The following is a 25,640-nucleotide window of genomic DNA, read 5'->3' as shown; positions in this document are numbered from 1 at the left end:
AGAGTAAAGAACACTGGTAACGTTACTAAGGAAGGTTTTGCATTAGATTGCATGTTACAACACCATGTACAAGAGCTCCTCGCCCAACCAGCTCTCATCTGCTCCTACAGAAAAAAATGAGCAGGAACACGCGATACCCATGCTGGGGTAACACAGGATGGAGATGTGGCCAAGGCTCTCGGTGAAGCTGGGATTGCCTCAAGATGCTCTTGTCATGGAGCCACATATACAGCGACCTCCTTACCACTGCTAGTTGCTGGCACCCCTACTTCATTTTTAGACATGCAAACAATATTCTGGGGGAAGTGAAACTCAGAGGGAGTGAGCTTTTCTCTGAAAAATGTTTATTTTCGCTAGGAGGATATCCACATTCCAGGCAAAAGACCATGACGACTCTAACCTGTTGAAAAAGGCACAGGATAGGAGACAGCAAAGTTTGCATGCAGAGACTTTTTCTCCTGTACAGCAGTAACCTGTTTAATCTCTGTCATTAATGCCATGCCAGCCCTTTCAGTGAGGATGAGAACAAAGAAAAGTGACAGTGAAATACAACTATCAGGTCAAACTCCTACCCAATGCATTTCATGATTCAGAGTTGCATTACAGAAGGTGCTTGAATTTATAACGAACTGCTAATGATGATTAGTCTAATCTAGCAACCCCAAATTAAAAGCAAAACCAAGAAACCAACAACCCACAAACCTTACCTCAATAGAAGAGTGGGAACTGGAAGGCAATGGGAAAGGAGTAACAGCCATCTGATTGACGGCATCTTCATTTCTGCAAAACAAACAAACAATGTATTACACAGTTAACCACAATGACCCAACTTCTGTCCGTTAGGAAAATATTATTACTGGCAAAAGAATTGCTTCTTATCAGAAGTCAGAGCTTAGAAAAGCACTTCATCTTTGCTTGTGCTTTCTGCTAGTGGATTACATCCCTTCCTGGGACCGCAGTAGTTTCATCTGGGAGATTTTGACATTACATACTTTGGAAATCTAATTTAATGTGGATTATCAGAGGATGCAGTTGGAGTTTATGGCCTCTACACATCAATAGATGTGTTAATACTTTGTTAGCCTCTTCTAATAATGTCTATACTTGTTAACTGCTTATTTAGACTTGTCTAACATTCACATTGCTGAACTATGAAACCTGCTTTTGATGAAATAGATTGCTTTTTTGTCCACATTTGCAGTGGTCTTTTGTACAAAATTCAATATAAAAACTTGGATGAAATTTTAGAAAAAGCAGGAGAAAAAAAAAAGATGAACACTGATTCCCTCTATGCACAAGTGCATTATTTTTCCAAAGATGCTTATCATGTATGGCATGTTTTATTCTGTCCTCTTTAAAACTCATTCTTAAGTCGACAATCGATTACTCTAACTTTCAAAAGCCTTTCTTATTAAAGAGCATTCTGCATTACTGATGTTTTTCCTCAAATGTCTTTTAAATCATTTGGCTCTTGAAATTAGCTCTGCATTTTTTTAGCCTCTGTAAAATTGAATCAAGTAAAATATGACTTCAGTGATACATATTTTTAAAGGCAAATATGAGGCATATTAAAAATAAAAAAGACTCCAAAGTTTGCTTCAAAAACTTTTCTAGCACGCCTTTTTATCTTTGGGTTGAACGCCTCTCACAGAACACAGAAGTCAGGAGCATGATGCAAACGCTATTTTGCCAAAGATTCAGTAACACCACACAGACTGCTTGCCAAAACAAGACAGGAGGAATCAGTAATCCTGGTGCTCTGCAGATACAATGCCTTTCATCTCGAGTTATGACTTTCCAGGCAGTGCATCTTCAGGGTTTGATTTCTGGTCCCATCTTCCAGGTTAACGTAACGCAAGCACAACTTTTCCCTCTAACCTCTAGAGTAAAATATTCAACCAGTACGTGCTTAGAAGCACTTCATAGAAATGCCTGTAAAAAAGTCTCATTTTATCTCTTAAGAGTTAAAAGCCGGTACATTTTGATTGCTGAAAGACAACACCATAAATCAACAGCTCTCAGCTGAGCAGCATGTGGGAAATTCAGTCACATGCTTTTGACATGACAAATCCTACAGGCAAACGTTGGTGAACTCATTTACTTATCTTCAACCAAACAGCCATACAATTCCAAGGAACTGGTTCTATGCCACTCATCTTTGTGCTCGCTCCCAGCCTCTCCGCCTGGCCCTGCTTGAAGCTTTGCAAGAGCAAGAAGCCCTGCTACAAGCAAGAAGCCCTGCTACGAGCAGAACCAGAGTGCCCTGTTACACAGAAACGCGCACGAAGGGCCAAGACAGAAAGAAATCCGAGGAATGCACAGAACCAAGAACTTGAATTTTATAATCGTTTCCCAATTTTCAAGTTTGCTTTATAAAGCACATTAGACAAGGACATTTTTCCTCCTCTTATCTTCATGAGATACCAATTTGATCACATTGCTGTTCTAACCTATACAAATAAATCACCAAATGTAAGGTGTCTGTGAAACCTAGCAATTTTGGCTTGACCATAGTCAGACAGTGTTTTGCATGAAGCACAAACAGGGTGAAAACCAACCCTTGTGTAGCTTACAATGCAGGCTGCGTACCTTGCAATTAGGAGCAAACTTGGAAATAATAAGTGATGTATAAACCTTTGTAAGAAATACCATTCCAAGAAGTGCTAGACACAAGCTTCATGAACTGCATTACAAAGGGGGGGGGGGGGGGGGGGTGTAATTAATTATACAAATCAGTTTCTCTTTAGTATATACACACAAAAAGGTTTGTGGTTTTTTCCTCCCATCACTGGGATAACATTTTTATGCATTTTTAAATGGATGGGCAATTTTATTCCAAGCAGTAACAAAACGCCTTACAGTTATTCTCCTGAAAAAAAAGCAATAGTAATAATAATAAAAACAAGGTTAAGAAATGTCTCAACTTGTAATCTCCCCCTGCTAGGGCTCGTACATATTTAAATACTTTAATGCTGCTTCAAAAGAGAATGCTTCAAAGCAGAATCAAAGAGGGAACATATTTTAAAGTGTCAGATCTAATAATAAATTGCTCTTTCTGCTCTCCACTTCCATAAGTGTCCTCAACTAAAACATGAATTTATTTACAACTAAAAGGAGCAATCATTTTCTTTTGATGCTGGAGCAGACAGCTTAGAAGCCTGAACATCATATTCAAATTACGGTAACTGCAAATGAACATCCAATTTATTTGCCAATAGCTGCTACAGAACCACCTCCGAGAAAGCTGTTCTCAGTTACCAGCACTCGAGATTGCTCGGGGTTAACATGTCTGAGCCCCTCGCAGTCAAGACACGGCTTCGTACTCGCAGGGTCAAAGCCATGCACGACGCAATTCGTAGGGCAGGGAGGCTCCATCGCTCCCCCTCTGTTATCTGCAGGAAGGATAAACAGCCACTGCTCTCGCTCCAGCGCCACCCGGGTTTGTGGAAGACGCCTCCTTGCCGAGCCTGCGTACCAGAGAGCTGTTTGTATCTCATCAGCTACACAGAAACTGAGCGGGAAAGGAATTCCTCACTCCTCCCGCAAATACTTTTATTGCTTCTAACCCCTACGGATGAGTTTGAGTGAAAACCAGAATTGGATCTGGTTGGACGTTAAGTGCCGACTGCTTGCACCAGCGTCGCTCAGCACCGACGAAACAAGTTGTCCTCATTGCAAGAGGTCACGGGAAGCAAGATCAAACAATGCATAAGTGGCAAAGACCCTTTAAAGTTTAGCAAAGCTTATACGCTTTCAAATTTATTTGATTAAATCGCCATATTTCACTACATTTTTCTTCCTTGCTAGTCTAAATAGACCCCTGGACACTCCCCATCCTTCCTCACCGTCTGACGAGCAGAACTTGGGAAGTTTTGCTCCAACATCTGCACCTCTGGTGAAGGGGGAGATGTTGGGGCTTAAGCAAAGACAAATGATGTCATTATTGACTAATGGTTAACTACCATAAACATGTGGCACATAAAAAACCTAAAGAGATCAATATGCAAATATAAACCTTTAGGTTTATCATCCCTTTAGGGACGATTCATTCCACACAGCTGAAGGCAAGCCTGAAGGGAAGCTGGCGCTGTGCGGCTCCACAGCTGCTCTGGACGCTGCGCTGCACTTATCAGAAGCTGTCTCTGGCACTTCGGAGGAATGTCACACACGGATGGAGTGGTCTGTGAAGCATTGCAGACAGTTATCTTTCTAAAGATGGTAACCAGAAGCTACAGGCTGAAACGCAGGTTTCTTTATTTGCTCAGCCATGTCTCATATCTGTAATTTTTGTATTCAGGTTCCCTGCCTTCATCCAAGGACATCTGCTCTTTTCCGTTGTGACTACTCGTACGTCTCCCAGACTTGTGATAGTATAGCTCACTGTCACCTAATACTAAGGAAATACTCGGTGGGCATGCTGAATGAGATTCATCACCTGTCTAAAGCTGAGCATCTCATGTCCAAACCTCCCCTATAGTCAGTGACAAAACAGGACTATTCCAAACCCAGACCCACTCAGAAGTGCAATCATCCAAGCACTGAATGACCTGATGTAGGCTGGGAAGAACTCAATTCCTCTCCACAGGTTCCTGACAACTGCTCACTTACCACAGAGGTTCAGGTGACTTCTAGATATCTCAATGAAGGGAGGTGAACCTCTTGCCAATCCACCTGCAACTATAGAGTTTGTCAACACTAAAACGATCACTTCACAAAAGCTCTGTAGGGGGTTGGCGATGGTCTTCGGGAGCATAAAGAATTCCAAGGATCAGGGCAAAAATCAGTAACTTGTACACAGTTGCATGACACCTTAGTTGGAAGAGATCTGGAGAGCAAGCGAGTGAATGCTGTTTGCCCCGTAGCCTTAGGACTCCCACTGGCTGTAGCAGCTGGGTGCACGAACTCCTGCAGGCGATTGAACACCTAGACTGTTCACATCCTACTTGTTCAAAGAAAAATGATATCAGTCCAGGATCTCGTATTTTCTCATCTTTGTTTTCATCCAGAAACTCCTTGGGAGAAGACGAGCTGCAGGAGAGTTGAATGCTGAAAAGACACGCCGAGTGTTTCCTTCAGATAGGTCAAGGCAAGGCCTTTCTATTGTGCATCATCTTGAAAAGATCTCTCCTACTAGAAACAAGAGCAGTCTTATTCTCCATTTCCTCTCCATCTACTCTTAGCTAGGTGAGATCCAAATGCACACTGCTATTTTAAGTGAGTAACTCCTCATTTTAATGGCAGGTTAGGTGATGAAAGGTTTGAAAGAGACCAAACTACGTAACTTCCTCAACTGTGTACTTGTTCACATCTGTGTACAACAGCAAGGAGGAAAAAGCTATGAAAAAACACAGGACAGTTCAAACTTGCACACACAGCATTTGACAGCTTATTTGAGTTTTCCCAAACAGAAGAACCTAAACAATAAAAGCAAGTAAAAAAACAAGTTTATACTATTAAAATATGAGCAAATACGTAATCTAGAAAAAAAACTGAAAGCAAAAATCATTTCTAAAGCATGAAAACGTCTAGACTGACTGGTGTGCAGTAGGCAACGGTACCTACAGAGCTCTGAAAGAAGAGCAAAGATTCGGTGACAAAGGTGCAGCAATGGCGAGCATTAAACAGCACCGAGAATGGGCCAACCCAGTCACTGCCCTCGTGTTACCAGTCCTCAGACCGAGCGGGGATCTCTGCCTTGCATGTAACCATAAATAAGAAGAGATTCGTCTTCACAATTGCCCCTGGAAAGGGAAGGAGTGGTAAGCTGACAGATTTGTGGGCTTCCCTGAGAAGCTGCAATCCCATCATCAGAAAGCGAGGGTCATGGGACAAATGCCCACAGTGTGGGAAAATGACTCTGGACTGTTAACAGGTGCTACTGAAATTGGCAAACACCTACAGTACTGTATTCTTACAGTGTTGTCATATTTTATTGCAGCATAAGACAACTTTCTTTTAAGGAAAAAAAGGTATACCAAATGAATCAAAGAACTAAGCACAATAGGATGAGGGTTTGAAATCAGCGGCATTCACTTGGATTCAAGCCTTCAAACTATGTTTGATCTGCTTATTATACCAACACTGGAGCACCAAAACAGATTAAAAGCAGTTAATTGAGCATGGAAAAAACACTGAATGTGCTGAATCATATAATTCTCCCTGTATAAGAGCATTCTGATATAAACTGGATTTCCTCCTACAAATGTAAAACCCAAGTGTCTTATTTTGCATCTTAAAAGAATGAACATTTAATGCATGAACGAAAAATACAATGGACAAAACCCATTCTATTTTGGGAACTAGGGCATAAAGATTCTTACAGGAAACAAGTCTCTTTGTCAGATTATTGCAGCCTGTATTAGCCATAGTAGCTTGGAAGTAGCATCTGTAGGCCTAGGAGGTCAGGTAAAATGCTACCAGACACTGGTCAGAGGAAGCACGTGGACTGAGTCATTTCATCTCGTGAAGACCGTGCTGTGCTTGGGTGATTGGTTTGTCTGCTTAACCATGTAAGCAGGTTAAATGTTTCAAATTTGTTACTGTAGAAAGCCACAAAGCAGAAGATGCACTGAATCTTAAAAAAAAAAAAAAAAAAAAGGAAAAAAAAAGTGACACTACAACTGCAAATCTTTTAGATGCTATTACAAGCTTATGTGATTAATGAGAGCACTGGGAAATGGTGCTGTGTTAAGACCTATATTTTGGAAACCAGCCAAGATCAACTCTTTTAAATAATCATTGTCAATTTAGTCGAAGAAAAGATGCTCACGAAGCAGAGCAAGAAACCTTCAGATACAAGGGGACTGTGATTCTCACGGTGTTTACTGCACTGTCGCATCAGCAAAAATTTCAGGAAAGCGTGGGAATGAAATTGTAACACTACCAGGGTATCAAAAAAAAAGAGCAGATATTTATAGTGCAGATCATCAGTTAGGATTTTACTAAAAAGTAAAACATACTGAGGAGGACACCTGTTTTCTGTTCCACCCCCTAAAATAAATTCACAAAACACCAAGTTATTTAATGACCCATATTACACATCTCACAGAAACTCTTTCTTGTGGCCAGGAATTCCTGGGCTTCTTTTGTAACTGATTAAAGACTTTATGGAAACATCCCCCTGCCCTGCATGTGAACCAAAACACCAGGAATAGGAAAACCTTGATGTAGTTTCCTGCTTCAAAGCAAAGCAGCAGCATGCTCATCACCGAGCATCCTTCATTTGAGAAAATAAGGCCCCAGGATATCAAAGAGGACACTTAGAGTCCAAGAATCCCACCAGTTTTGCTTTTATGTCCTAGATCGTCTCAGGCAAGCACAGAAGAACATTTTAGGCTGCAGAATAATGACTTTCTGGAAAACCATAACCTACTTTTCCGTGTGCTCCAGGATACACTTTAGCTATGCCACGCTATCGGCCTTCTGCCTGCACAAGGAGGTTGCATCAGTAACAGTGCCCAGGAGGAAGGAGGTATTTCTGTTGCAACTGGCTCCTCTGCTTCTTCAGGGCACAGCAGACGTAATGGTACCCTGCTCCTTCCACGTCGGACAGCCGAGAGGCACTATATGGGATCAGCCAAGCAGCAAACCTACCAGGTGAGCTCTCAGTCTGCTATGCTCAGCGCTCTGTTCTCGTCTGGAAAAGCTACTGCACGTGCACACAGGAGATGGATGGAGATTCAAGATACCCGTAACTCTTCATATTTAGTAGTGCTGGCACCACAATGCATTAAGCAGTGCCATTTCAGTACCTCCATCTTACATTATGGTTTTAAAATAACTGATAAAGCAAGTGAAAACTTTTCCTACTAAACTGCACTGTGGACAAGACTTCTGGGATTGGCACAGCCTCTTGGTTCATGCATTCAATCACATCCACTGATTTTGAGGTCTAAAGTGTAGGAACTGGAAGCACCAACACAGAATGGGCTCATGGAATATATTTTGCATGGGAATATTACTCTAATTTCTCCTTTAAGAGAGAGCCTAATCTGGCTTTGGTAAAACTTTGAAACGCCCTTCTTACTAAAAGCAGTTGATCTCAAAAAAAAAAAAAAAAGAAGAGAAAGCAACATTTGTTTTTTCCCAGCATTACAGACAGTGTCCTAGTTGCTGATAACATTTTCTCGGTGGGAGAATTTCTTTTCTTTGCGGTTTGAATGGCTGCTTGGATCAAGAGAACAGACGCGTCAGTTGTCAGTGCACTCCAATGCATGGCAGAGAGCAGGGAAAAAATGTGGTCTCTTTGGAAGTGCAAAGACAAGCTCATAACCTAAACAGCAGCATATAAACCAGACTTTTTGTTTTTAAGCCCTAGAGGGAATGATAAGAATCATCCAATGATATTTCCAGTATCTATTAGTTACGATCATCATGACAACTTTTTGCCTTGAAATCCACTTCTACACAAATAACGTGAAAAATGGGAAATACAGGTAAGAACTCACACAGCTTTTATTCCCTTCCATACCCACGGAGACTCGAGCTAACAAGCACACACTGTTACAGCCCCGTGGAATCTGGTCCTCGGCAGCCAGTTGTGGTGCTCGGGGCAGCAGGGCAGGCTCGCCAGAAGCCCGTGCTCTCAGTGCTGCCTGACAGCACTAAACTGAGCCCTGGGTTTTGGTTTCATACATTCTGCTTCTGCCTCTGGAGCTTCCATACCAGGCACATTTTCCACATGCAATTAAGTAACGGTGAGTGAGTTGTCGTACATGACATTTAATTTTCAATAGCTGGGAAAAGTAACACGGGAGCTGCAGGCAAGACCATTAATCTCCTCCAGATCCTATGTGCTGCCAAGTATAGCAACTCATTCTTCACGGAGCTAATGCTGCTCTTCCATCATTTCTGCGTGTGCTGTACCAGACAGAGCCATGTGAGTAAATGTACACATTTATATGCATTCACCCACAGATTATTACATTGTTCACAGGTAAGCTGAGTATGAGCAAAGAATATAAAACAATATCAAGCATGATGTATATGCTGGTCAGAAGACCACATTAATAAACTTGCATGGTTGTAAGTGCCAACAGAAGTCACAGCAGGAACACTGGCACCTATGAAGTTCCAACTCATCAGTGGATTTATGAATTCTGGGAAAGGGACAGCTTTCAAGGGTCATAACAGTATTGTCTCCAGAACTACAGTGAATGAATTGAGGTATCCTTAAAAATTTTCATACGTGGAGTAAAAGAAAAGATGCCCACATGTAATTTTTATGCAGATGAAAGACTGTAAATGTTTTAGCATATTCCCTGCTACGTAAGCCACCCCAGTGCTCCTTGCCAAAATCAGGTTTCCCCTCTGTACAAATAATAAGCCCCATCTCACCTTTTAAATCCTCTTTTGACACCCATGCAAAGCCATCCTTCATGTGTCCGTGCCGCAGCTGCTCCACATACTCCATCCACACTTGCCTGCTCCCCCACAGCAGCTCCCTCTCCAGCTCCCAGCCTCTGCCCCGTTTTCACTCCCTTCTGAATGCCCGGCTGAAGCAGTTGCCCACCCGTCTTTGTGCTGACAGAACTAACCCAAAGCACTTCAGGAAGCTGGAAGGGGAAAGGCCTTATCCGTCAGGGTCATCTCAAGCCTTCAGCAGGTACCCCAAAATAAGCAAATGAATTTTTATATATAAAACATTAAGAAGAATTCTTGAGCAGTCCTAAGATGAATAGTCAAGGAAAAGGATTATATCACTCCACAAAGAACTGAGTAAGTTTGGCATTTTCAGAACAGGCTAAATGTGTATATTACATACGTAAATATGTAACAGGCAAAATTATGAACAAATGTTTTGACGAGAACTGTTCTTACCGTATGAAAACTAGCTTGACCTTTGATGGAGCGGTCTTAATTATTGCAGAAGCATTCTGATGACTTCTTCCATACAATATCTGATTGTTTATCTGTTAAAACGAAAAAGAGATTTTCATTTAAATGAAGTTCAAAATGAAGCATGCATTGTTCTAATTCACACCACCAAGACTTCCATATTGTGCTGACTCCTCAATTCCTCTGAAGGAAACAAAACTGACAGCAAAGGAGATGAGACAGAGAAGGCAATGTCAGGACACACCACATTACTTTGCCTGTGAAGGATCAAACACTTAATCACAGCAAGAAACACCAGGTACTACTTTGGACATGTTTTCTGAGTGCAAGGCAATCCTGTAGTTTTCAGAGGGAAACAGCACGGCTTTAATTCAGTACATGCTCCAGGAATTTTCTGTCTGCAGGTACCAGAAGTCCTTTCCCAGTTAGAGGAAAATACGATGCCTGATGCCTCCCAGTGCCATGCTCAGTGAGTGGGACCTTAACAAGCACAACAGGACCTCTGAGATCAATAGAATACCTACTCTCAAACCGACCAAAAGCATACTCAGTAGCCTATCACAAAAATAACCCGCAGGGTAAAATTTAAAGCATTTCACAGGCAGCTCTGGTGTTTAACACCCTGCTGCACCTCAGTGACTGCAATATTCTGGGCTTCAGCCCCCCTTTTACTGCCCTTGCCTCAGAGGCACCCCAAGAGGATGCTCGCTTTTCAGCTCAGGCTTGCACAAGCTGCAACCACGACGATCGCACGCAGAAGATAAGGCAGACAGGCATACCACAACAATTTAAACAAAGGGAAAGCTGTGCTGAGTACCATGGCAGAAAGAAGATTATGTCAAGGAGATTGCCAAAACCCTCGAGCAGTCTATTAGCCATACCCTGATGATTTTCAGGTTTAAAACTCTTAGACTTGAAGAGTTTAAAATGCTGAACCAAACACACAGAAAGGCGGTGAAGGAAAGCATCCTTTAGACAGACTACCAGGTCTGTCTTCAGCGTTGACTCTTCCAAGCGGAATAAACATCAAGAAAACAATGATCTGTGGAAGAGCAATTATTTACCTGCACCCACGAACACCTCTGCTTGCTCTGGCGTTTGCCACCAAACCCAAGGCAAAGCATTTCTTTGAATAACAAGAAATCAAAAGGACTAGCATTTGGAGCTGAGATGTTAGTTCAGGTTCACAGTTCAGCTCGCGCAGTGTCCTGGCATCTAAGCGAGCATCAGATGCCTCCAAGCTGCACAACAGCTTGGTCATCAGTTAAGCAAGCAAGACAAGCACAAGAATAAAAACGCCAACGTTTGATTATTCATGAGGGTGGACACGCAGACAGTTTACCTACCCGTTTGCCTGCTGTAAGCAGGCAGAACCAAGAGAGGTGCATGAGAGCCTGGTCAACGCCGAGGCAGCAGCATTGAACCCTTCGTGAGGCCTTCCTGAGGCGCTGCTTGGGCCTGGAGGCTGCAAAGGCAGGGCAGGGGCAGCATCCCCGGCCTCGCTCCGATCATCAAGGGCAAATTTAACATCTGGTGCCAAAACTGAATACCTGCTCGCATTCTGCTTCAGGCTGGACTTACAACTTTCAGTAGGTTTGTTGACTTAATTCCTCTAGGTTCAAAAATAACTTGTTCACTGGGAGTACTGGATGCCTTACAAATTGTTTAGGTTTAGTTAAATTACCATCAATTTTTCTAAACAGCAGACTTAGATGAAAATTTATAGTCTTTGCTCTGGCTAAATTAATCCTCTTCAGCAGATGTATCAAATAGTCCAAAATTTAATTAACTCTGAGCTAGGTCTGTAAGTTATAATTATTTAATTATACCAAAATGAATGTGTAATAAAAGTAATATATCTCTACAATTTTGGACTGTCCCACACAGTTATTACAGCCAGTATTATTATTTTTTAAAAAAAGGTTACTTTCTTTTGCAAAGTAAATTAATGTTACTTTGGCTTCAGATACCACAGTGATGAGCAAAGCACGAAAGCCTACTTATATAAACCAAGAAAGTATGTTTAGGATTTCATAAGCAATGTCATTTTATATCTTTCAGATTAAATAAAGGAATATGTCACATTAACCACATAATACTCCAGGAGTCAAAACCTGTAAATCTGCACTTTACTTCTCTCGTTTAAGATTAGAAAAGAAAAACAAAGCTTTGACCAAACAAAAGAAATGAAGAGACCTAAGCCAGCCTCAACTCTTCCTTGAGTTCCTCTTTGTAAAACATCTTGGAAAGACAAGAGAGCAAGGAGAAAGCTGAAAGCAAGCGATAGGTGGGTGTGAGGTCAGGTCAGCACACTTAAGCTGGATCCTTGATACAACTCCACACTGCCTTATTGCAGATTGTATCACATAATGCCAAAGTTATCGTTGCCTTCGCATACAAAAGTTTTGTTTTACAGTTTCACACACTGAAGTATCAAAGTATAAACTCAATGAAATCTGAACTCCTAAATTAAGAGAAAAACATTAAAAAGGATCGTTTGTTTCTCAAACTTTAATTTGTCGAAGAGAAACATTACATTTGGATAATTTCCAAAATAACATTTTTTTAAAAAAACAATGGGGCAATAATGTAAATCTGTAAAATTAGTATCATCTGATTTTTATGAAAATCAAGTCAAATGTTATCCCAAAGAAGCGGCACAGCTTTCTATAACTATTTTTTTGTAACAATGCATAAGTTTTCTTCTAATCACAGGAACTGTAATGTTTTGAGATTTAATCAGATTCTCCGAAATAACAGGAAAAGTTTCCAAAAGTTTTTGGTCAAACTGCATAAACTGAAAACCCACAAAATGCACCAAAACCTAAAGTAATAAGCAAGAGGAAAACAGAGGAAAGATAAATTAATTAATTCGAATGCAAATTCTTCTTTCCTGCCCAGATTTCTCACCCAGCACAGGCTCAAACACGTGCCTCATCTGGATGTACAGAACGACCGTGTAAGGACAGCCTCCCGCCCTGCTGCCCCGGTGGCTCTGCCTCAGCCCTGGCTGCCTCCTGTGGGGGGAAAAGATGGGAGGAGGCAGAGCTGCAGGTCGGTGCTGCCCTCAGGAACACCACGCTTTCAGATCACAGCTTCAGAAATTACCTCCTAACACTAACCTTAACCGATAACCTGTATACTAAGTACATGAAAAATGAGTATTATGCTGGAAGTAGGAATTAAAAAATAATTATCACTACTGGGATTAATCATTTAAGATGATTTTTTTCACGTGGAAACCCTTCTTTCTATGTTCAAGTCATTGCTGTGCTGGAGGGATAATGCTACTTGCCTAATCGAGAGTCACAATTTTGGAAGAGGACAAAAACAATAATCCCCCAGCAAAAACCGAGAGCAAAGCACTAATTCCCCCAATTTTAAGACAGACGTGACGTGATTTTGGCTGAGTTGTTCATTTACTTGGGCAAAATACTGACTTATCTGGTATGTTATTATAGCATCACTTGTATTTCCCTAAGAGTCTCAAACAAAATCCCAGTAAAGCCACGTTTAGCACGAAGGCCCCCAGCACCGGGGTACGACAAACACGAGAGGAGCACGAACTGCCTCTCGCTGCCCAGCAGGGACATTGGGTAACTCGCTCGCTGCTGCTGGACTGTGAAGGCTCTCTCGGTCCTTCAAGAAGTGCTGTGGCCTCCTTGCGCAAATAACCCGAAGAGAAGCTCCCTTCTGTCTCCTACCACACTTCCAGCAAGACAACCAAGGACAGCCGGCAGAAAATCCCAGCGTGGGTAACTCAGCCCAGCAGGGCTCTGTACAGCTCGCTCCGTTAACAGACCAGTCGGCTCCCTTACGGAGTGACGACGAGAATAGTAATAATAGAGGGATTAGTCAGTGTGCACAAAACGTACCGGAAGGACAGAGCCACGCAGTGCTCAGGAGCAGCAGGGCTGAGCAGCGCGGGTCCGGCACCACGGGGTCGCGCCACAGGCCATGCTGGGCACCGTCAGCGGCAGGACGGAGCCCGAAGTAATAAGACACGAAGCAGGGCAGACACCTGCACTAGAACAGCACGACTGCCAGGCAGGAACACCACAGATGGCTTCTTTACTTGGAAAAAGAACAGAAAAGCAGAGCTTGTGCCATGGTAAAAATACATCCTTCTGTGCAGGGACCAAATTCTGCCCCAAATACTTTTCCTCCATGAAGGGTATGAGAGTAGGATGAAAGGACCTTCTCCTTCACATGGCTGCTCTCTCCACCCACTTATCCTATCCATCCAAAATACATCACAGAAGACTTATTAAAAAATAAAAAAAAAGGGAGATCATGTACTTTTTTTTTTTAATTATTATTTTGACCTGCATTTCACCCAATATATAGGCCGGACTGACTTTGAAAATGAGTCAGGATCATGCCCCTAAAAGACTAGGCTTGTTTGGAGAAGCTAGAAGTAAGATAATATGTCTTTAGTTCAGTGACAGAGGATTTCATGAATAAGGAGCAGAGGCAGTTTGGCAGCATCCCATAACCTTCAGCTAAGTTCAGTTAAACTCCAGTTCAAAGAAAAAACCAAGAGATAAGATCCATACATAGGTACCGGTTAACCTTCCCCCAGCAGCCAAGAGGAATAACCTGCACGCGCTGCAACAGCATCTGCTGCTTTAACGGAGCAACACTGGCCAACAGGAGTCACTCTGGAGGCTTCCTAAGATGTGAATTCTTCCCTTGCCGATGCGTTCAAATATTCAAATCTGATGAGCAAACAAGGTTGCAGATGCAAACGCATTTAAAACATTCAGTGAGAAGAGAATTGAGGGTGGTCTATCTGCTGACAAACAGATGAGAACACCGAGGATAATGGCTTCAAATGCTTATGAGGTTGTTGCAAATTCCAATAACTTTTTTTTATTAGTGGGCAACAAGCAGCAGCTCAGCCTGCAGGCAGAGTGATGGAAACCTTACCTGCAGGGCGGCACCACCCAAAGGACCAGAGGCTGCTTCCTGAGTACCAGACTGCCCAGGGCCCTGAATGAGGTGAGGGTCCCATGAGGGACACAAGCGCTTCTGTACTAACACTCTAATTTTAAGTCTTTAAGCAGAAAAAAAACCACAAACAATCTGGTTCCTGTCACATCCTAACTTCTGAACGCTTTAAGTTTGCTGTTAGTGCTCCTCCAGCAGCCTTTGATGTTTCGACTGCCTCTGCAAGTGAAGCCAGCTGACTGCCCTGACCCCTGCACGACTGGCAGGGAAGAAGCACGAAGTCATATTCCTACCTCCGTGACCTGCATATTTCTCAGATATGGGGATTCCTAGCGGTTACTGAAATGGATACTGAACCTAATGCTTACTGAACAAACCTGCCAGTGTAAATGCCCATTAGTTCCATCTCAATGCTGCTCACATATAACACTGAAATGCTTTTAAAAGGCAAAAAACCAGAGCTCTGAATAATTGACCGCTGGTGTGAACATAAGACATCTGTACATGACTAATACACAAGCCGCTCCTTTGTAATGCAGGATGTTTTGACACGGGATACATGCTCACTGGGGACCAGAATGAGATCACCACTTCCTTTCAGAAGTGCTCACACTTCTGCCCGCTAGTGACACACCTTTAATTTGACTGCAAAGGTAAACACGAGAGGTAGTTACTGAAGGCCCTTTGAACTTAGTTTATATGAAATACTGCATTTTTGAGATAACAAACATCACTTTTCTTCCACTGAAGGAAAAAAACATTTTATCTCCAACTTGACAGGGAGAGGAATTAGGGCAACGCAACAGTTTTGAAACTGCTGCTCATAACATAGTGCATGCATGTAAATCCCAAGCCTTGAGATACATGTGATTAATCACAGATGGTACATCCTTCACGTACAGCAACGTTTAATGTTAGATCAAACAATCACCACAAGGAATTACTCATGAGATACATGAAAACCTCTATGAATCCTTCTTTGTAGGGAAGTGTACCAATACAAAAGATTCTTTCAAGCTTCTCTTTAACTACCTGGCCTATAACATACAGAAAAACAGACACAAGTCCTTTCAACTGGTATATGCCGATACTCAACAAATTAATTTTTTTTTTCTACCATTAGAATCTGGTGCCAGGGAAAGGAAGCAAATTTGAAGGAAAAAGTCATTTACCTACACGACTTCAGCAAGGTATAGACCTTCATGCCATTTATCACACTTAAGAAGAAAATAATAAGCTTCAGATGGTGCTGTTATTCTAGCAAAACAAACCTTTCTTGTACCACGTGCATTGAAAACCTGTAATTATAGAACTGGTAGACAATGACAAATGCGTAGAAAATTCTGAGTACTCCCAAGGTATCCCCAGGCAGTCAAATTGCTTTTTCTCAAGTCAAGAAACATGAGAAAATAGTTGGTCCTCTGATGCCACAGCGAGTTGCTGAAAGATCAAAAATCACCACCCATGGAGAGCAGTCGGTCGCTGTATACCTGCTCTTCTGTGAAAGCTTCTTTCTAAAGGAAAGATCCCCAGGGACAGCTGGTTTTGTAAACTGCTGAAGCAATCATGACATGGGGAACCGCTGCAGGTACTACAGAAAAGCGGCATTTCGCAGCAGCCAAAAATCAGATGAAGTGCAGGAAATGTGTGTTTGCTATCCGAAGGTGAAGCAAGGCGAAAGCAGAAAAAGAAGAGACAAAATACACTGCTCGCTGATGAGCTCTTTTCCCTTGTCGGTGAACTTGTGCCAGACACGACTAAAGAAAATAAGTATTTGAAGTTACAACAAATCAAAACAGATTACAGCATGAGATTTTATTTTCAGGAGGGGGGATACCCCTGTCATCTGTAAAAACACATATGGTAACTTTGAGGGGGTTTAGTTTTTTTTCTTTTTTAATGTAAGGTGTGAATTTCCCTGCAAAACCACATACAGGCTACAAGGACAGATTTACTATTCCCTTCCTGCCTTTCAACAGTCCCTCCCTGAGCATAGCTTGTGAACATGCTGAGAGCACAGACCTCACTGACAAGACATTAGTTTTCACAGGCCGATGATTTTTGTTTCACTGAAAACACATTTACCTGCCAAAGGGCAAGTTCTCAGTTGGCATAAATCAGTGCAGTTCCTTGCCTCAGCCACCTAATTCCACTCGAAGGCTTTATTTAAGGTTCAAACGATAGCCTCACATATGCCTCTCCCTCTCTCCATATGAACCTTATTTAGGAGTTAGGGAAGACACTTACCTCTAGAAGCTCATCGCCAATATGCATCCTCCCATCTCGTCCTGCAGGTCCGTCTGGATTGATCCCAACCACAAAGATGCTCATACGAGATCGGTCCTTGTTGCCAGCAAGGCTCAGTCCAAGCCCATTTTTGTCTTTCTCAAGCTCAATAATGTGCAACTCTCCCGGTAGATCTGCATATCTTTGCCTGATTTTTTCTACAAAGAAACATAAACTAAGTTGTAATACAAGATAACTTACGGGCAAACGCTCACGGACACACACAAACGTGCTAGAGATAGATGACTTTGTATAATCTATATTTTATTAATAGAGGTCTTTCCAGCAGAGAATCTGAGATGACACGTGTTGTACCTAACCCCTGCATTCTCTCCACTCGCTTTTCAAAAAGCTAAGGCCACAAAGAGAGACAGGACGCCGCTCATAGTGATACATCTTTACCCTGGGCATCTCTGGACCACTGCAAGCCATCCGGCTGTCCCTGTAGCACCAACAGAACAAAATGCAGTATCAGCTGCAAGTTCTGCTCACATGAGAACTGCATTATTTTAATCATTTATAAAATAGACTGTTTCTAAAACAGAAATGTTTTGAAAAGAGGGTAAACAAGGGAATTCTAGAGGTACCCCTATCTTACCTTACAAAAACTACCAATTTCAGGAAACCCTCATAAAGTTGGAGCTGGTTAACTAACCGTTGTAGGAAACCGAAAAGCTTACATTACAAACATACTGCAAACTCACATCTCGAGATAAAATCTTTTGTTTTGATTCTTTCTGGTGCTTCAGGAATACAGTTACGACGCTCTACTTAGCATTACGTGCTACTGTGCAGATGATTACTCAAAGCAGATGTCAGTGACAATGCACGTGAATGATTACGGCTTTAAACTCAGCTTCACTTGATATTAAGGCCGTTATTTGTCTTTCGTCTACATTTCAAGCATTTCTGTGACAGAATGCAATATACCCACAAAGTGATTTGGAGCACATTGCACATCAGTGGAACAGAGCATGCTGACAGCTTAATCTGACTGTCTTTTCACCACCGGCATACAGACATCTGTAACTTTGGCTTACGAAGGTCAAATGCAGCAAGGGTGATTTTTTTTTCTGTTTGTCCTCTGTGGTTTTTGCAGCCAGCCCTGTAACACCAGCTGCATCCCCCATTACAGCTGGGCCACGTATTAAAAAAGCAGATCGTGGTGTTTTGCTGTGCCTGGGTATCACCTTCAGTGCAGAGCCCAAGGTGAAAGGAACTGCTGCATTATGCATTAAGAAGAGCGAGAGGAGATGTTATATGCTCAGCCATATCCCTGAGTCAGCAGCAGCTAGATCAATATTAGCTATTACCATTCCACCACGGGAAGTGTATTTCGATAGCACGATTTAACCACCGTAGTGTGTTTCCATGACAACAATGAAGAGGGGAAAGGAGCTGGGGAAGGTGAGAGGGAAGCACCAAAAAGTGAATAAAAAGGACTGCAAGGGCTGGACGAAGCGGAGGCGTGCGTCGGGCAGCCCACGCGCAGGCTGCCGGGGTGACAGCACCAGCCCTGGCCCTTCTCCGAGGTCCTTCTCCAAGGTCCTTCTCCAGGCCCAGCAGCCCCTCACGATTTGGCAGGGACACCCAAGCAGCCCCCCCCATCTCCAGCCCCAGAGGCACCCAAGGGCAAAACCCACAGTCAGGGCAGCAGCCAGCCCTCCCCTCGCTGTATTTCCAGGCTGGCGTTTTCCTGCCTTGCCCCAAACCCCTGGTGGCCCGGAGCCTAAGCCTAAAAGCCTGGGAGGGTTACGTTAAGGGTTAGACACTTTCCCCAGAGAGCTGAGCTTGTAAAGCCCTACAGAGGTCTGCACAAACTCAGGGTATCATGACAAATTAGAAACCTTGCTCATTACTATCAATTACATGCCAAAAGTTCATACAAGTGAACTAAATGGCAACCCGTGTAGCTGCGCAGCTCTGTAATATATTTCCTAACTAATGGGGTCAAAAAGTAATTAGCGGTGTGATTTGCTGCTTGAATTTGGGAAGTGTGATTTTTCTGCTTGGTATGCAGGATGCCTCCTGCCAAAAAGCACCAAGCGAGGAAGGTCGTGAAAGTGGTGCTCCTGAGGTACAGCGGGCGCGAGCAGCACCGCAGCTGCACACGTTTCACACAGCACCAGGATTTAATGTTCTTTTTTTTTTCCCCATTAAATGAAGTCCAGGCTTGAAGACCACCAAGACCACCATTTTCTGCCTACCTCAACCTGACAGCAAACCGAACTTGTTAGAGTGAAAATGAGAAAAGAAAAGGAGAACACGCACACTTCAACACCCTGCAGATGAAGCAGCACACCTTTAGGGACTGCTTCGAAAGCGATTTTGCTTCAAAAGAGATTTCCCTTTTGTCAGAAAAACTCCCTGAAATTGCCCCACACAAGCCTGAGGCCAGGAGCAGCGTGGTGGCACGGTGCACGGACCCCTCGCTGCAGCCCCAACCCGCAGACAGGGACCTCGGCACCTGTAAGTCTGTGAGCTCTGCAGGGCTTCCTCCTGCTGCTCTTCTCACATGGGAAGAACGCTGGCTGTTCACCAGTACACGTGTGTTCCTGTTCCACCTTGGGCTGAATCAAAGAGGAAGCGTTAGCCCTCCAAAAACTAGCAGGTGGAGCCATTGCCGGGGTGCAACACAGCCTTACTTTATTTTTTTTCAAGGGGTGCCCCGCCGTGTGTTTTTGTTTGGAAAATCCATACTTAGAGGGAAACCTCTGCCTGTACTAAGCCTTTCATTGAATCATCACATTCATTTACGAAGCAATTATTTGGAACAGCTGAGGCGATGCCGCGAGCACACCCGTTCCAGCGGGGCAGGAGGGCACCGCCAGTGCATGTGGCTGCAGGAGCCGCAGGCGCGTGCGCGTTCACGCACTGAGGGACGAGAGGAGACCGCCCTACCCTTAAAACCAGGGCTCCCCTAGCCAGCACGCCGTCTCCTCCTGGAGCAGCAGAAGGTGGTGGCTGGCACAAGCGCCACCTCCCACGATTACACGCTTCCAAGGGCTGTCCTCAGCCGCCCGCCTGGCGGTGCGAGCGGCAAGGCGCTATTCCCGCTGCTGTCGGTGCCTTCCTCCTCCGATCCGCACACGGCTTTCCTCTGGGCATCCCGCTGACTTCCTATAATGGCGTAATCCTGTTCTCAGTTTGCCTCTTAATAAGAATCTCGTAAGATTATTTTAAACAAGCATTTACTGCTTAAACAAACGCGGATCCAAGGCGTCTCCTTTTTAATGCCTTTTTCAGCTGTTCCCCCTGCCCCCAGCTGGTCTCACTTTCCAGTTCCCTGCCTAGCACCGGGGAGCCAGTTAGCATCTGCTTTTGCAAAGAATTCCATTATCTGCCTTCATTACCAGATCCTTTACACAAGGCAATTGTAATTCGGTTGTTACTGCTGTGCCCATGGGACACGGCGCTTTTTGTGCGGGCGCTACGCGGAGCAGTTTCCCCGCTCGGTGACAATGCGCCTATCGCAACTTCTGCAAACATAGCTCGTCAGTGGCATTTAATTAGCCAAGGTTGCAGGCAGTTGCTTTTAAAAATACTATACGGATGCAACGTGAACCAAAAGCGGAGGCATGCGCTTCAGCCATCGCTCCTGCAGTAACGTTTCCCAGTTACATTAGCAGACAATTACATTTCCAAAGAGAAACCCTGGAAATGGAAGACAACCGCTTTCAAACAACGTACTATTATGCTGCTGCGCGTGTTTCCCTGCCTCAGCCGCTATCCCTATTATATTAAAGGGAGAGATAAAGGAAATAAATGGGGAAGGTATGGTCAGGACATTGAGCTTGCATGATATAGCGTTGCAACAAACACACAATTTATCTGCGCTGAAAAAACAGAGCGCTTCCCAGGAAGGCAAGAGGCTCTTTACACTGCAAAGCCACACAAAACACTTGCAAAAGGCCAAGGAGCACGCTTCCCACACCTGCTGAAACCTCCCGTTCAAGGAGCTGAAAGGGAAGAGGGATTTCTCTCTGAACAGTGTCTCTGCAGGATGCAAATCAGGGCCCGTCCAGGAAAGTAAGAAGAGGGCAGAAGAAGCCCTGGACTCAGCCATCTGACTGGTGTTGGGATCAAATACCCGATATTAAAACTGCCAATGCAAAACAAAAAGAGGGGGGGGAGGCAAAACACTACAGAAATAAACGACAGCCGGTATTTAAGAGGTGACAGTGAGGATTTTCCATTCCTCTTGCGCTGCCTCAGACAATTATTAGCAACATACGCTGGCTTCTGGAGACTCGACAATGGTCCCATTTATCAGCCCGTGTTCACTGTAATGGCGTTAGCTCCCGCTTCCATCGCGTGGCACAGAGCACGGGTACAGCCTTCGCCTTTTCCGAGACTCCTCTGCTCCGCCAGCAGTGCTGCAGCACCGCCAGCGCTGCTTTGCCTTCAGCAGATAGCTATCAGGATGCAGCCAGCATCCACCACCCGGAGCCAACCTTGCATATCAAACAACTAATTCCCTTCTTGATTTCACTCTAAACATTTTTTTTTAAAAAAAGTAGGAAGTCCCTTGAAAGCTAACCCTCGAGCTGCGAGGGCAGCGTGTCTAATTTACTGATTACAATTTACAAGAACCTAAATAAGCATATTTAAGGGACCATAATTGAGCAAGTGGGGTTTAGAATTCTCCCACTACTAATAATATAATAAGCTTATTGTTTTAATCTTCCCGCTAGCTCTCTATTCAGCTCCAAGGAGGCAAGCAGTTCTCCAAACCTTATCTCAGAAGCGATGCACTTGTCTGTTTTCATAAGCTTTAAACCGATAGAGGGAAAATGATTTCTGTAATGCTTTCTTAAATTCCGTAACAGAATTTGCATTCTTCTCTCAGTGACCAGCACACAAGAGAAAAATAGGGCAGTTATATTCAACGCTGGCAACCCTAAATGGAAGAGCCAGACTCTTGCTATGCCCCGTCCCCCTCCCTGGGGTGGCGAGAGGAGAGGATGGTGGCTGCTGGAGCTCGTACCTTTGTAGGTGCTTTTATCTCCAACCAGGCAGGCAGGGAGCACCTGGGGGTGGGATGGGGCAGCTGTGGGGTTCCCTTCATATCCCGAAGCTCAGCAGCTCCGACAATCTCCCACTGAAAGCCACAGCAGCCCTTTGGTAACACTTTGCTTCAGGTACACCGTTCAGAAGTCATTTACCAAAACGAAGTGACGACTTTCAGAGCAGAACGAAGCCCAGCATTTCTATCATTCTTTGGCAAACACTTCCACTTAACACTCACGCACATACAGGGAATTAAAAAAGACTTCCATGGCTGTACCTCTCTCCTTCCACCCCAAAACAACCGTGAGCCAATGGCACCATGGCATAGCATTACTTTTAAATGTACAGGGGAGGGAGCGTGCACAAGGTGCCAGGCAGGCGAAGCCTTCTCTGATCGAGCAGCTAGCGTGGGCTTTCCTACCCTCACAAACGCAACTCGCTCAAGCACAAGCGAAAAACAAGTTACACTCTCCCAAAACAGTATCCTTGCCCTCGCTTGAAGGCTGCCTCTTTTCTTTTGTGTGTGAAGGGACTCAGGCAATTATTTGGTACCTCAGATCGCTCCCATATAACCGCTGCCTTCAGCTCAGGTTCCCATTCGGGTTTGCTCCTCTCGTGCCAGGCAAATGCTTGCACTGCTTTGCAGCTCACCAAGAAAACCTCCTGCCTCCTTCAACCCTTTCCTTCAATCCTACTTGTCCCTCACATCACCCTTCCTAAAAGAGAAGGTAAAAGTTTCTCCTAGTAATCTCTGACTAATCCAGGAACAAGGGTATAATGAGAATCTCCATAATCCACTTCAATACCATTTTGTTTTGTTCCCAGGAGCAGGTGGCATTTAGATACAGTTATCTCTTTTTTTTTTTCTTCCTACAACCAAGGAACCATCACACCCAAGAGAACAGGATATCTAAAGTGGCATTTAGCCCTGGCTGAAAAAACAGGTCAGCTGCAGCCCATACTACCATGGACCTGCATCACCACCTTATTTTGAACAGACAGACTTCTGCCATCTACTTTTCCCCCATTTCAGGCCCAAAGCTTCCTTCTGGAAGCTGCAGTTTCTTTATACAGCATTTACGTTCTCTGAGCAGGGAGGAAGGGATATTGCATCTTTTTCTGCGGTTTTAATTAGATGAGAGGGACGTGACGAGACCATTCATACTGATGTGAGATCCTGAACACTTCAAAGAAGATTTAGCGAAAGCATGCTAAACACAACATCCTGATGCTAATAACTGCTGATTATAAGGGAATCTCCTCTCCCCTGCACACAACGCTTCCACTCATTTGCCTTTCAAATTATGCATTAACCCTCATCAAAGCGCTCGGGTTTACTCAGAAGTGACCTCCTCTGGGTGCTGTGATCTAGCAATCAGTCACTCCCGCGGAGCGCTGACTGCTGAGCTCCAGCTGACGATGCCACCGCCTTACAGACCGTGGTGGAAGAGACTGGCAAAAGCTGCCCCCGTGTTTCTTGCCTACTCCTCGTGTCTGAGAACTGTTTTATCTGGCTAGGAGACGCGCAGAACGAGTAGCTGCTTGAGCTTCGTACTGCCACCCGGTTGATTACATGCAGTCAAACAGCAACAAAGACATTTTCCCTTTGATAAAATCCTCTTTGAGCATGCAAATAGTTATGCACAGAAATATATCACATCACAGTTGACGCTCGGGCCCACAAAAGGCGTAGACATTTTCATCTAACTACAGCCTTAAACCATGGTATAGCCTCAAAAGACAGCTGACGTAGACCCCATTTCTAGGCTGTTGAAGAGGTAGCTGAAGAAATCCCACAGAAAAATACTCTGCTGTATAATATTACACTATATTATGTTGTGCCATCAGTCGTTTAAGGCCAAAATGCCAGAGCTGACAGCTGAGCCAGCGGTGATGGCACCGAGCAGCCCGGAGAGAAGGCTCGGTTGTTGGAGCCAGCGGGCTCGCACGCTTCACCTCCTGAGAGGAGAGCTGAGGCTTACCTAACACAGTTCTCCGGGAAGCCAGGACATGTTAACAGTGTCAGAACACTCAGAAATACTGATTTCCATCTGCTAAGTCTCACGGAAATCTGAAATACCTCTACACACATGTTGCTTATTCTTCTGGCCTCTGCACCGTGGCTGTTGCACCCGATTGCCAGAGTGACCTGGAAGGGTGCATGGCGTGCACAGACAATGAGATTCACAGACGCCGTGACAGAGGATGTTTCAATGACCCATTTTACAATGGGGTTTTGGAAAAAAAACCTCACAACTTGGACAGAAATCTCTTTTCTAAGCAACTTTTTAGTAGGAGCAGGCTTTCTGTTCTGCTCCTGCTCACGTTGCTCAGCTCCCATTTTGCTCCTGCTCACATTGCACGGTCCATTCTTCTCTACGCCTGTACCTGAAAGCTGCTTGCTCGTTAGAAGGAAGATCAAGTGTGTGTGAGTCTGAACAAGAAATACTGGGAGAGCTCTAATCCACTGCTTTTCTGCTTGGTCTCCATATTAACAAATTAATATTGTGAAATCTAAATTCTTCCTCCCCTGACAGCAACAGAGTAACTTGATCTGACAGTGTTTCATCTTTAAATAATGATGTTCCCACAAAAAGACCAGCACAGTCATTATCTCAGAATCTTTCTGCACCAAGTCTCATTAAAGCAAACGGCATCAGAGTATGGTCAAAACCTGGAAGTTTGTTACCTAATGAAGGCTCCCATGGGCTGCGCCCCTACTTTCCCAGCCGTAAGCAACTGGAAAAGGAAGCACAGAGAACACCTCTCAGAAGCCAGGACAACGAGACTTCTCTCGCACAGTGATTCACTCTGAATTTATGAACCTGCAATGGGGTCCTGAACCTCCTCTACCTAGAGGTGGACAGGATAAAAAAAACCAAACTTTTGGACTCACAATAAAGACTCTTTGACCAGAATACACAATCTGTACTGATGAGCCTGAAGATCTAAAGGAAGAGCTTCCTTCAGAGGAAGTGACACAACTGGTGAAATGTAGACCAAAAAACATAAAGCTTCCATAAAAGCTGTTGCAATAACAAGCCACAATACCACCCACTCACTGAACTGGCTGCAAACTGATACTAGGAAAAGGACAGAGGGAGAAAAAAAAATACAGACAGACCTGGCTGTGGAAAGAGCAGGCTGGAGAGGGATGACCCTGACACGATCGCTTGCTCTGCTGGGGAAGCACAGCCTGGCAAGGCAGCAATGCTAGGTAACAGACCTGACATAGGCTAAATTAAATTTTTATATATATAAAAAATACACCACAGTAGTCTAAATCTGTTTGTGTAGAAATTTTTAAATATGCCGTGACAATGATTAGAAAAGATTAAAGTTGGATGAGTCATCCAGGAGCGTAAAGCCATGGAAAATACCCACACGGCTATATGACAGAAAATAGAGTGAGAGCCTGAACAGTGAGAAGGCCCAAGGAAGACAGAAAATGATCAGATATTTTAGATGTGATTTAATGCAGTGATCTTAACAACAAGTTTTAAACCTGTTTAGCATTTTCTTTTTTTCTTCTTTGCTAAAGAATGATTGTTACTGGT

At 43.9% G+C, this 25,640-nt stretch overlaps 1 protein-coding gene across 13 annotated transcripts in view; it reads right to left on the bottom strand.

Annotated features, from left to right (window-relative positions):
* The window catches only part of PATJ (PATJ crumbs cell polarity complex component), a 150,461-nt gene that overhangs the window by 42,007 nt on the left and 82,814 nt on the right, over nt 1-25,640 (bottom strand). For all 13 annotated transcript variants that reach the window (XM_083846090.1, XM_083846091.1, XM_083846089.1 and 10 more), the window contains 3 exons: nt 17,035-17,231; nt 9,820-9,911; nt 708-780 (listed from right to left, as the gene is read on the bottom strand). In XM_083846090.1, the coding sequence (XP_083702216.1) occupies nt 708-780; nt 9,820-9,911; nt 17,035-17,231 (362 nt within the window). The remainder of the gene's footprint in view (nt 1-707; nt 781-9,819; nt 9,912-17,034; nt 17,232-25,640) is intronic.

The sequence above is a fragment of the Anser anser genome, assembly GCF_964211835.1.
Source record: "Anser anser genome assembly, chromosome: 8".
Taxonomy (NCBI): domain Eukaryota; kingdom Metazoa; phylum Chordata; class Aves; order Anseriformes; family Anatidae; genus Anser; species Anser anser.
This window is presented reverse-complemented; position numbering and strand designations above follow the sequence as displayed.